This window comes from Salvelinus fontinalis, chromosome 31, assembly GCF_029448725.1.
Source record: "Salvelinus fontinalis isolate EN_2023a chromosome 31, ASM2944872v1, whole genome shotgun sequence".
NCBI lineage: Eukaryota > Metazoa > Chordata > Actinopteri > Salmoniformes > Salmonidae > Salvelinus > Salvelinus fontinalis.
Window position 1 is genome coordinate 20,175,139 of NC_074695.1, and position 13,130 is coordinate 20,188,268.

The window sequence follows — 13,130 nt, forward strand, 5'->3', positions numbered from 1 at the left end:
GTGAAATCAAAAGGTTTTCTTGACCAAGTTACACTTCTCAAAAGGCACCAAATTGGTGGAACGACCCTGCTAATCAAAGCCCAAGACAGGAAACAGTACCTCAAGAGTAATGTCTCTCTCCATTCTACAATAGAGATGAATATAAAACTTCTCACTTCATAATCAACAAGCACCTTTGCCAAATTCCAAATAGTTGGCATTATGCAGTGATTAATTATTTGATCATAAACCCATCTCTCTGAGAGAATAGCTGATTCTGAATATACATAATTTATTCATAGTATTACACCAATTCAAATCAAGATAGATGTAAGACAGACAGAATGGATTCAGACCCACACTCTAAAACACAGAGAACATGAACGTGGCCTAAATATGATTATGAAGTTATGTTGCTGATAAATAATTTTTTTATGACATTATTGTATACCAATAAAGACCACAATTCAACACAGATTTAATTTGAAAGTAATACAATATGCCTGCATGATAAGGCTCTTGGAAATCTCAACAATAATCCATCCATGTTTTTGAACACATATCTGTACCAATGGTTTGTTACATTGATTACATAGCTTCATGTGGTATGTTGAATTCTTCTTCTATCCATAAACAAAACCTATTCGGGGTTATATATACAACCACAGTGCATGAACCATCAGGAAATGGTGGATCTTTGTTGAAAAAAAGCATCATATTGGATTGATGCATGCCTAATAACCAGGCTGCTATTATAGAATATAATTCGCTTTGCTAGTTTGGGTTTCGTTCCCATCCGTTGACATAAGTATAAATTGTTAGGGTAAATTGTCTCTCAATCAAGTGAAGGGGAGTTAGATTCTCAATTGTAAGGGATAGATCATATATTGCAAATCAAGAATACTTTCAATTAAAATCAGTCATACTTAATTTGAGTTACTCAATACTTGTCACATTATAGAAGCCACAACAGACAATTGTAAACATATATATATATATATATATATATATATATATATATATATGTATATATATGTTTGCAATTGTTACAATTGTCTATATATATATATATATATTATTATTTTTTGCATTCTGTGCAATCATTAATTTGAAATACAATACTGAGTTGTATTCTTCTCCAGCGTCCATAATGAGGCCAAGTTAAAGTATTCAGTCCATTATAACATTTTTATTTCACAAATGAGATGTCGCATATCTGGTTAATGTAATACACGTTTACTGTATAGCTACCCTCCAAGGTGTTGTTTCTTGGTGGGAGTTGGGGTCATCATTCATGTCTTGAAAGAAAGGAATCCAGTAGTAAAGCATGTTAATTTGGGAGCTGTGCCTACAACGATCGCACAGTAGGCCTACAGTATGCGCACCAACATTAAAGTGACTTGAGTTGCCAGCCGAGGAATTGTGAAATAAGCAAACCATTCATTTCTCTAATGACACACTTTTGAGATCCACAGAGGCATAACATTCACAGACAAAACATATATTCTCACAACCATGATAGTTACAGTATATGCACAAAAAGCAATTGTCAACTCAGGAATATGTTATGAGAAAATCAAACCATTCTGAGTTTAGATAATATAAATCAATAAATAATGTAGTGACATTATATTTACTCAGGAAAGGTTTTTGTTGACCATACAATTACATAAGTTTAAGAGTGAACACAACAGCTGCTCTATCAATGCAAAATGGCCAACAGGACACTTTCCCTACGTGTATTTCAGGGGGAAAGGTTAGAGAAGGTGAGTGAGATTAAGTTTGTGTGGAAAATGGTTAGTCTTATGGAACTATCTACATTATTCACATTTCACACACCTTATTTCTTTACATTTCATCTGTTGATAGATTGGATCAAATAATTATCCCTCAAATCTCCCAATTATTTAAGATATTGAAAAAAAAATAAAAGGAATATTGTAAAAATGCACTGTAAACAAATGGTAAGAAAGAATTTCACATGGGTTGCAGGTGCTACAGGCTATGTGGCAGTCATTGACGACATAGCAAATTGAAATCATTGGCTGTAAATGCCAAATCGGTTCATTCAAATAAGCATTTAAATCAAACAAACTATTACGAATAAACCAATGCGTAAATATTAAATGAATAAAGAAAGTATTGTGCATAAAATCAAATGCTAACATACAGTATACAATCGTGATCTCTTCAACGAAGTATAACATGTGCCTCCACTGATGTACCCATCTAAGGTCAAAGTTCTAACCAACACATGACAGGGAGGGAGGTCAATGGTGACGTCAAAAGGCCAGACCTACTGCAGTGTCCAAATCTTGAGCATTAACTTGAGCCTCCACTACTTCTCAGTTCAATGACAATATTACAACATCTGTTTAGACATATGGTTATTTAATAGCCAGATCTCTTCTTGTAATGAGAATGGCCAGACAAAATAAACTTGTGCTGTTGATATTTGCAATGACCTGCTTCTCTGATGCAGTCCTATGCAATCACAACTTTTTGTTTCATCAGACGAGACAGGATTTGTCTGGTGTACTCAAACATTTTCTAACTTTCTGGTTATGTCTACTTTCCCAGAGCGTTTATCCTTGACTGTTCAATTTATCTGATTAAAATCTACCTGGTCTTATTTAAAGGTGCATTCAATTATTAATTCAACACCTGCATTGTCAGACTCATTTCACAAGTTAATCCTGGTGTTAGAATGACACCCTCCAAATGAAGACAAGTGTGACACTAGTTATCACTTCTACAGAGAGCGTGTGTGACTGTACACGCAAGGAGGGGGTCATTTCATAGTTGGAAGATAGACTTTGCTCTGAATTCGGCATTGTAATATCACACATGCCACACTTGCCAAGAAAAACAAATCCATTTCCCCCATAGGAAAGACATCCCAAAAAGAGGCATGGTGACTTAAAAAGGCCTGTCATGTAAACTTTTTAAAAGATGCTAAACATATTCTGGGACTGTTAAGTTTGTGAGGCAAGGATTGTTGTGAAGTGTTGTTCCTCTGTTGAAGTTGTCAAGTAACATGAGCATAGCAATGAGCTGTACTATGGCATTTTCTGGAGCAGTATTGCATTTGTAGAGGGATTCCCATTTCTATCAAACATCAACTCTTTCCAATGTCGCTTTTCTTCTCTCTGTAGCAATCCTTGACCACGGAACATAATATCATCCATCCTTTGGCTAGATCCAACTGATGTAGAAATGTTTTAATTATACAGTAACAACACATTGTTGATAAAGTCATTTGAATGGTGAGGTTTTCTTTCTTTTTACAGAGAGAAAACAAGGAAACCAGAGAACGTAGAGTATTGCCATCCGCCAACTAGATTCCCCTTTTCCAGTTTAAGGTAGACCTTGTCCTCTTTATCCAAAAAGAGCAGAACTCCATTGGTGGCTGCCTCTCGAGTTACGTCTTTGTCACCCGCAAAAGCTGAGATGACAGGTTTACCATTCAACATTAAGTTCACCTAGATGACCCAAAGAGACAGCAATGGGAAAAAATAAATGAGACAGGGGAGAAATACAGATAATGCTCCTACAGTTAATGTCCCCATGATATTACTGCATGCCCATAGCCAAACATTGTAATCATCCACAGCTATCTACTGTAGCTATTTGCTATTCACTTCTGATCTTGGTTAAAATATGAACAGTATGCAGAAGCCCTTCCCTTGACAATGTACTTTGAAAAAACAACATTATTTTTTAGCTTAGTTTTGTCACTCTCTTAAATAGCCAGAATAATAAGATGGTATGTTTAATAAACAAATGTAGTCTCCTCACACTTTTCACGCCGTTAGAGAGCTCAGAATTCTCCAGGCTTTGGAGATTCGCAATGAAACTACTGGAAATTGAGGCTACAATTGTGCAAACATACATAACCAAATTAGAAGATTAGCCATACAGTGGCTGTGATTTTCCATGAATGTTTTACAGTACATTTTCCTAACATTAACACAGGTAATTCGCTCATCTATTGAAATTAAGTTATTTGTCAGAGATTTGTTTCAGCTTCCTCTCATAACCTGCAATGCACCATTCTGTCAATGCAAATCCAATATGTCCAAATAGTCCTACACAGGTTATAGTCCAGAATAGACTTAGACACAATAGTCTTAGATACATTTCCTAATCTGTAATGCACTGTTAATAACCCCATTACAAGGCCCTTTCAAAGAATGTAGCCATAGCAAATGTCAAATTATGTCTCTGGGGAATCAAATTATATCATCACTGGAGCTAAATTGCTGAATCAATTAGGCCAAAACAAATTGCTTACCTGTATAGTCTGGCTCTGGTACACTTTTATAACATGAAAATTAAAACTGTAGATCCCTTTTCTGGGTGACAAAAACACTGATTCCAATGTGAAATAGTTCCCTATATTCACAAGAACCTAGAGAAAGAAGAATAAAGCATTTTAGAAGGTGAATATATATTATCCTCAATGGTTCAACTAACTATTCAAATAATTATGGCTTAACTACCAGCTTTTCATCTGGTGACACTCAAATTAGGGTGACAAGGCTGTAGTGTTAAATCTGATATTTCAGCAGTTGTAGACCCCTCAACTCCTTAGAGAAAAAATGTACTGACAGTTTTAATCATGTGATGTGACATTCCATGCAGCCTATGACTCAACCTACAAGACACAAAGAGATATGCGAGCGTGACTTCAATCAAGCACATCGCCACAAACCTCTAGGACCAACTGCCAGATATAGAGTTTTAATGATTCTTTAACAACAGCGATGACTAAAAACCCCAGCTGTAATCTTGCCCAATAGGCTTCCAATTAGGCAGATTCAGCCAATGATTTATGCAAAGTCTTGGCTATGTTGAGGTGATTTATGTAAGGTTTTGGCGATGAAGAGGTGATGTATGTAAGGTCCTTCTAGTTGAGGTGCCACCAGGAGTTGTACTATCACAGTGATTTTAGGATAAAATACTTTGACTGTGATGTGGGGGGGCCCCCCAACCAAATCTTGCTTAGGGCCCACAAAATGTTAGAAATGGCACTGGTACCACCCAATCAAATTGATGAAGCCAAAACAAGCATCTCTACCATGCGTGTGTGTGTGTGTATGTGTATGTGGACGTGTTTAACGATTCTTGTGGGGACCAGAAGTCCCCACAAAAATAGTAAGCAAACAAACATTTTACCAACTGGGGACATTTTGTTGGTCCCCACAAGGTCAAATGCTATTTCTAGGGGGTTTAGGGTTAAGGTTAGAATTAGTGTTAGGTTAGAATTAGTGTTAGGGTTAGAATGAGGGGTAAATTCAGGTGCATGTGTGATTGTGACAGGGAGTGTGCTATGTCCTATTCTCAGATGAACCCCTACCATTGCTTCTGCCTGCTGGTCATTTATAGCCCTTTATTGTGTTTGATCACGTGAGCTATGCCCATTATTGTTGATCAATCATTAAAATTAAAATCAACCAATCAGTCAATCAATAATGAACTATTATTGATACATGTAGGTTGCTCTCTAAACCAACTGTTAGACCCCTCCAATTATTTTTGTTTTGTTTTATTATTTCAATTTAGTTTTGCTGGGGGGAAAAACCTGCCACTATGTCGTCAATTACTTATGTAGCCTAAAACGTGGATCCTACACAGCATTGCAGCGCAGTTTTATCACGGCAACTTTGATGTTAGAAAGTTGAAGTAAAATGAAACATTATCTACTATCTCAAAAATATACAAAACCGTCTTACTTGGTCGAAGTATATGATTCTTGTTTTATTGCTCATCTCCGACGGTTCGTGATTGTTGCTCCGGACCGCAGAAAAAGCGACCTTGGAGTTTGCCGCACGTACCGAAATGCCAAGAGGAGAGGACGAGCCCTTCCAATCCGTAGTCGGATTAGAGTCGCAAACCACAAGACATTTGCCCTCCAGGACTACAGGCTCCGTGTCATTCTGAGCTCCCACAAACTCAGAGATCAACGCCAAACTGAACATAAGAACAAGATAGTTTACCATCACCTTGTACAACAACCGTAACAGCACCATTTTAAAAAAAGACTCCGTATGAAGTTCCGAGTCCTCTCTGGTCCCCCAATCGCACACGTTTCTGACGCGTTAAAATTCTTATTGGATCCAGCCGTATGCTATATTGGCGAAAGACATATTTTCAACAACATCCAGATCTTCAAATGTTGACAATTGATCGAAATGACGATCCAGTTCATTTTCTCGTTGTCTCATTTTCTTTTACATGATGTTTGTGATTAAAATAATAATCCGAAATAGGTGGCTGCATGAGGGCTTCAATCTGAGAAGAAGAAGCGCAATGACTGGTTGATGCTCTGCGACTCCAAATTACGCGGTATGACTGCTAGTCCCCGTGGTGATATGCCTACGCACGGTCCAGACGCATTCATTTACCAACGTATGTATGCAAATATTTTTCACACAGTTCGTTTTTCTTCTATTATGCATCTTTATCGCCAGGCTTTCATCTTTACATATTCCTCACTTCAATTTCTGTAGGTTATACCTGACCTCGTTCAAGAAAGTTACAACAATGAGATTGGATACATAGTGGATGCAAGCCAAGGTATGGACTAGACTGTTAATCAATTCGATATTTGGTCATAAGCATAATTGTTTGGAGATCAAACAAAGCTTTTTGTTTAGAACAGTGGATAGTTGGTATTTATTTACCACAAACGTATAATAAGCTGTCTTTAAACAATTTAAAGCCTAACCCTTAAAAAAGAGTCCCTTAATGACAACAAACTAACCTGAATGGATCCATTAAATGGTATGGTATCCACTTAATGGAATTACAAAGTTTTACACACTTCTGCATGTAGACTGGTTGCACCCTCTGTTCAGCTATTACATGTCATGACAGGAGTGGCAAGGAGTGGAATGTTAGCTAAAAAGACCGTCAAGAGTATGATGCTCTGTTGTATTATACAAAGCTGCCAACTGGGCACAGATGTCAATACAACATCTGTTCCACGTTGGTTCAAAATCATTTTATTGAAAGGACATGGAAACAACGTTGATTCAACCAGTGTGTGCTCAGTGGCTGGGGTGTGAAGAGAGGCCTCTATAAAATTGCTCAGCTTTTGACTTTGGAACAGAGCACAAATTGAATTAATATTCCAACAGCAGCCCCCCGGCAATGAATTCATTTTAAAACAAATGCAATCTATAGAGAGGGGAACAAAACTGTTTTGTCATTGGAATTACAGACTCTGGGGCTTTATTAAAAATAGAAATCTCGCAGCCAATTATTGCCTATTCAAAGTAAATGATAGGATATAAAGATTTTAAACAATGACAATGCTGCTTAACCCCATTATAGGCCGACATACCTCACTGTAAACTGACTTGCCACATAGTGCATACTGTACATTAGTCACTGTAGCAATGGTCCTAACAACATCTGGTTAATGGTAACCACTGAATTTAGAGTAAAACTATTGGGTCAAAGGAGCATCAGTTATGACATAATATTGACTGGCTGTTGCATTCACCTCAGACAGTTGTATGATCAGTGGGAGGGAGACATGTAAGCCATTTGAAGATTGTTCAAACTTGGGCCATCACAACATGGTCAGAAGTGGAAACTTCAAGAGGCTAGGGATAAAAATACTTATTGGTCACAGAGGCACTGTGAATGGTTGTGGGTTTTTCTCTTGTGATTGTCTGTCTGTACAAGGTACTTTCCTGACATTGCAATACCCTGAACTGTCTGAGGTAAAGAAATAGACTAGCGGCAGGTAGCCTAGAGGTTAAGAGAAGTGAGCCAGCAGCCAGAGGCAGCCCTCCAAAATCAGTGTATGTATTGTAATGACCTGACAAGATCCTAAAGGAACAATTGTCCAGACAGAGGGTTGAGTTTACGAATTGACGGTTTATTAACCCAACTTTACACAGGCTACTGTTTGGCCGTAGCCCACACCAAATAAACGAAAGATACCCCACAAGCCAACCGTGACCTTCTCTTGTGAAGCCCAGACGTAAGAGAGAGAACAATGGCTAAACCTGGTCTTAACTTCCAATGCTCCATCCCCCTGCCCAACCCCCCTCCACGCCACTCCGCCAAACACCAGGATGCCCGGCATCAGAACATTCCAGGCAACCCCGTGATTGGCAGATAGCAGGTTGATTGGCATGTCGGACACCGCGAACACTGGTAAGTACAACACAACCCACTAATAGCCTACCACATAACACACCGCTGTCTGTGCGGGTCGCTACAGTATGTATGTATGTATGTATGTATGTATGTATGTATGTATGTATGTATGTATGTATGTGTGTGTGTGTGTGTGTGTGTGTGTGTGTGTGTGTGTGTGTGTGTGTGTGTGTGTGTGTGTGTGTGTGTGTGTGTGTGTGTGTGTGTGTGTGTGTGTGTGTGTGTGTGTGTGTGTGTGTGTGTGTGTATGTATATATGTATGTACTGTATGTCTTTCGGAGGGGTTGGATCAAAAGCAAAAGTCTAATTGCACAAGGACTGGGAAATGTTCTTGGTTGCCTCTGAGAATAGTATTGATGTATAGACTGACTCGGTGACTGAGTTCATCAGGAAGTGCATAAATCAAATCAAAATCAAATTTGATTTGTCACAAACACATGTTTAGCAGATGTTATTGCAGATGTAACAAAATGGTTGTGTTTCTAACTCCAACAGTGCAGTAATATCTAACAATTCACAACAACACATACAATACATACAACCTAAAAGTAAAATAATGGAATTAAGGAATATACAAATATTAGCAATGTCAGAGAGACATAGACTAAAATACAGTAGAATAAAATATAGTATATACAGTTGAAGTCGGAAGTTTACATACACCTTAGCCAAATACACTGCTCAAAAAAATAAAGGGAACACTTAAACAACACAATGTAACTCCAAGTCAATCACACTTCTGTGAAATCAAACTGTCCACTAAGGAAGCAACACTGATTCACAATAAATTTCACATGCTGTTGTGCAAATGGAATAGACAAAAGGTGGAAATTATAGGCAATTAGCAAGACACCCCCCAAAACAAGAGTGATTCTGCAGGTGGTGACCACAGACCACTTCTCAGTTCCTATGCTTCCTGGCTGATGTTTTGGTCACTTTTGAATGCTGGCGGTGCTCTCACTCTAGTGGTAGCATGAGACGGAGTCTACAACCCACACAAGTGGCTCAGGTAGTGCAGTTCATCCAGGATGGCACATCAAGGCGAACTGTGGCAAAAAGGTTTGCTGTGTCTGTCAGCGTAGTGTCCAGAGCATGCAGGCGCTACCAGGAGACAGGCCAGTACATCAGGAGACGTGGAGGAGGCCGTAGGAGGGCAACAACCCAGCAGAAGGACCGCTACCTCCACCTTTGTGCAAAGAGGTGCACTGCCAGCGCCCTGCAAAATTACCTCCAGCAGGCCACAAATGTGCATGTGTCTGCTCAAACGGTCAGAAACAGACTCCATGAGGGTGGTATGAGGGCCCGACGTCCACAGGTGGGGGTTGTGCTTACAGCCCAACACCGTGCAGGACGTTTGGCATTTGCCAGAGAACACCAAGATTGGCAAATTCGCCACTGGCGCCCTGTGCTCTTCACAGATAAAAGCAGGTTCACACTGAGCACATGAGCACATGTGACAGACGTGACAGAGTCTGGAGACGCCGTGGAGAACGTTCTGCTGCCTGCAACATCCTCCAGCATGACCGGTTTGGCGATGGGTCAGTCATGGTGTGGGGTGGCATTTCTTTGTGGGGCCGCACAGCCCTCCATGTGCTCACCAGAGGTAGCCTGACTGCCATTAGGTACCGAGATGAGATCCTCAGACCCCTTGTGAGACCATATGCTGACACATGCACATTTGTGGCCTGCTGGAGGTCATTTTGCAGGGCTCTGGCAGTGCACCTCCTTGCACTAAGGCGGAGATAGCGGTCCTGCTGCTGGGTTGTTGCCCTCCTACGGCCTCCTCCACGTCTCCTGATGTACTGGCCTGTCTCCTGGTAGCGCCTGCATGCTCTGGACACTACGCTGACAGACACAGTAAACCTTTTTGCCACAGTTCGCCTTGATGTGCCATCCTGGATGAACTGCACTACCTGAGCCACTTGTGTGGGTTGTAGACTCCGTCTCATGCTACCACTAGAGTGAGAGCTCCGCCAGCATTCAAAAGTGACCAAAACATCAGCCAGGAAGCATAGGAACTGAGAAGTGGTCTGTGGTCACCACCTGCAGAATCACTCCTGTTTTGGGGGATGTCTTGCTAATTGTCTATAATTTCCACCTTTTGTCTATTCCATTTGCACAACAGCATGTGAAATTTATTGTCAATCAGTGTTGCTTCCTAAGTGGACTGTTTGATTTCACAGAAGTGTGATTGACTTGGAGTTACATTGTGTTGTTTAAGTGTTCCCTTTATTTTTTTGAGCAGTGTACATTTAAACTCAGTTTTTCACAATTCCTGACATTTAATCCTAGTAAAAAATGCCCTGTCTTAGGTCAGTTAGGATCACCACTTCATTTTAAGAATGTGAAATGTTAGAATAATAGTAGAGAGAATGATTTATTTCAGCTTTATTTCTTTCATCACATTCCCAGTGGGTCAGAAGTTTACATACACTCAATTAGTATTTGGTAGCATTGCCTTTAAATTGTATAACTTGGGTCAAACGTTTCAGGTAGTTTCCACAATAAATTGGGTGAATTTTGGCCCATCCCTCCTGACAGAGCTGGTGTAACTGAATCAGGTTTGTAAGGCCTCCTTGCTCGCAAACGCTTTTTCAGTTCTGCCCACAAATTTTCAATAGGATTGAGGTCAGAGCTTTGTGATGGCCACTCCAATACCTTGACATTGTTGTCCTTAAGCCATTTTGCCACCACAACTTTGGAAGTATGCTTGGGGTCATTGTCCATTTGGAAGACCCATTTGCGACCAAGCTTTAACTTCCTGACTGATGTCTTGAGATGTTGCTTCAATATATCCACGTCATTTTCCTTCCTCATGATGCACCAGTCCGTCCTGCAGCCATGCACCACCACAACATGATGCTGCCACCCCGTGCTTCACGGTTGGGATGGTGTTTATTGGCTTGCAAGTCTCCCCCTTTTTCCTCCGAACATAACGATGGTCATTATGGCCAAACAGTTCTATTTTTCTTTCATCAGACCAGAGGACATTTCTACAAAAAGTATGATCTTTGTCCCCATATGCAGTTGCAAACCGTAGTCTGACTTTTTTATGGCGGTTTTGGAGCAGTGGCTTCTTCCTTGCTGAGCGGCCTTTCAGGTTATGTCGAAATCAGACTCGTTTTACTGTGGATATAGATACTTTGGTACCTGTTTCCTCCAGCATCTTCACAAGGTCCTTTGCTGTTGTTCTGGGATTGATTTGCACTTTTCGCACCAAAGTACGTTCATCTTTAGGAGAGAGAACGCCTCCTTCCTGAGAGGTATGACGACTGCGTTTTCCCATGGTGTTTATTCTTGTGTACTATTGTTTGTACAGATGAACATGGTACCTTCAGGCATTTGGAAATTGCTCCCAAGGATGAACCAGACGTGTGGAAGTTTACATTTTTTTCTGAGATGTTGGCTGATTTCTTTTGATTTTCCCATGATGTCAAGCAAAGAGGCACTGAGTTTGAAGGGAGGCCTTGAAATACATCCACAGGTATACCTCCAATTGACTCAAATTATGTCAATTAGCCTATCAGAAGCTTCTAAAGCCATGACATAATTTTCTGGAATTTTTCAAGCTGTTTAAAGGGAGAGTCAACTTACTGTATGTAAACTTCTGACTCACTGGAATTGTGATACAGTGCATTAATAAGTGAAATAATCTGTCTGTAAACAATTGTTGGAAAATGTACTTGTGTCATGCACAAGTAGATGTCCTAACCGACTTGCCAAAACTATAGTTTGTTAACAAGTAATTTGTGGAGTTGTTGAAAAACGAGTTTTAATGACTCCAACCTAAGTGTATGTAAACTTCCGCCTTCAACTGTACATATGAGATGATTAAAGCAAAAATATGTAAACATTATTAAAGTGGCCAGTGATTTCAAGTCTACAGTATACATATGGGGCAGCAGCCTCTTAGGTGCAGAGTTACGTAACCGGGTGGAAGCTGCCTAGGGATGGCTATTTAACAGTCTGATGGCCTTGAGATAGAAGCTGTTTTTCAGTCTCTCAGACCCAGCTGTCATGCACCTGTAGTGACCTTGCCTTCAGGATGATAGCAGGGTGAACAGGCGGCTCGGGTCGTTGCTGTCCTTGATGATCAGCAAAGTGGAGGTGTTGTTTCCTACCTTCACCACCTGGGGGTGGCCCGTCAGGAAGTCCAGGACCCAGTTGCACGGGCCGGGTTCAGACCCAGGGCCCCGAGTTCAATGATGCAGATGTTGTTCCCACTGTGATGATTAGAACTTATCCAAACCAAAAACTTTGGATAGATGGCAGCATTCACACAAAACTGAAAGCACGAGCCCACCGCATTTAACCATGACAAGTGACTGGGGAACATGGACGTGTACAAACAGACCAGCTATGCCTTCCGTAAGGCAATCAAAGAGGCGAAACAACAGTACAGGGACAAAGTGGAATCGCAATTTAATGACTCAGACACGAGACACTCCGTGGCCGACATGAGTAAGACATTTAAGCATGTTAACCCTCGCTAGGCTGCCGGCCTAGACAGCAACCCAAGCTGGGTACTCGGCGGATGCGCAAACCAGCTGGCTGGATTGTTTACGTACATATTCAGTCTCTCCCTGTCCCAGTCTGTTGTCCCCACTTGCTTGAAAAGGTCCACAATTATTCCTTCATCCAAGAAAGCAAAGGTAACTGAACTAAATGACTATCGCCACATAGCACTTACTTCTGTCATCATGAAGTGCTTTGAGAGGCTAGTTAATATCTCTTAATGATCAGACCGTTTTCTTCAATTTTCTCCTAAAATGACATACCCAAACCTGTAGCTCAGGACCTGAAGCAAGGATATGCATATTATTGATACCATTTGAAAGGAAACACTTTGACGTTTGTGAAAATGTGAAATTAATGTAGGAGAATATAACACATTAGATCTGGTAAAACATAATACAAAGAAAAAAATATATGTTTTTTGTATTTTCTTGTTCCATCATCTTTGAAATGCATTATCT

At 40.3% G+C, this 13,130-nt stretch overlaps 1 protein-coding gene across 1 annotated transcript; it reads right to left on the minus strand.

Annotated features, from left to right (window-relative positions):
• Positions 1–440: 440 nt before the first annotated feature.
• On the minus strand, positions 441–6,360 carry LOC129829774 (cerebellin-4-like). The gene is made up of 3 exons (XM_055891681.1): positions 5,715–6,360; positions 4,274–4,390; positions 441–3,461 (listed from the first exon to the last, which is right to left on the minus strand). Exons 1-3 carry the CDS (start codon positions 6,009–6,011, stop codon positions 3,264–3,266), a joined length of 612 nt encoding a protein of 203 aa, XP_055747656.1. The 5' UTR covers positions 6,012–6,360; the 3' UTR covers positions 441–3,263.
• Positions 6,361–13,130: the final 6,770 nt, after the last annotated feature.

Excerpts from the sequence above, each read along its gene's own strand:
- LOC129829774 (XM_055891681.1), bottom strand. The coding sequence starts at position 6,011 with ATGGTGCTGTTACGGTTGTTGTACAAGGTGATGGTAAACTATCTTGTT. Across the intron at positions 4,391-5,714 it reads GAATCATATACTTCGACCAA|GTTCTTGTGAATATAGGGAA; the intron begins GTAAGACGGTTT and ends TTCTTTCTCTAG. Across the intron at positions 3,462-4,273 it reads ACCAGAGCCAGACTATACAG|GTGAACTTAATGTTGAATGG; the intron begins GTAAGCAATTTG and ends TGGGTCATCTAG.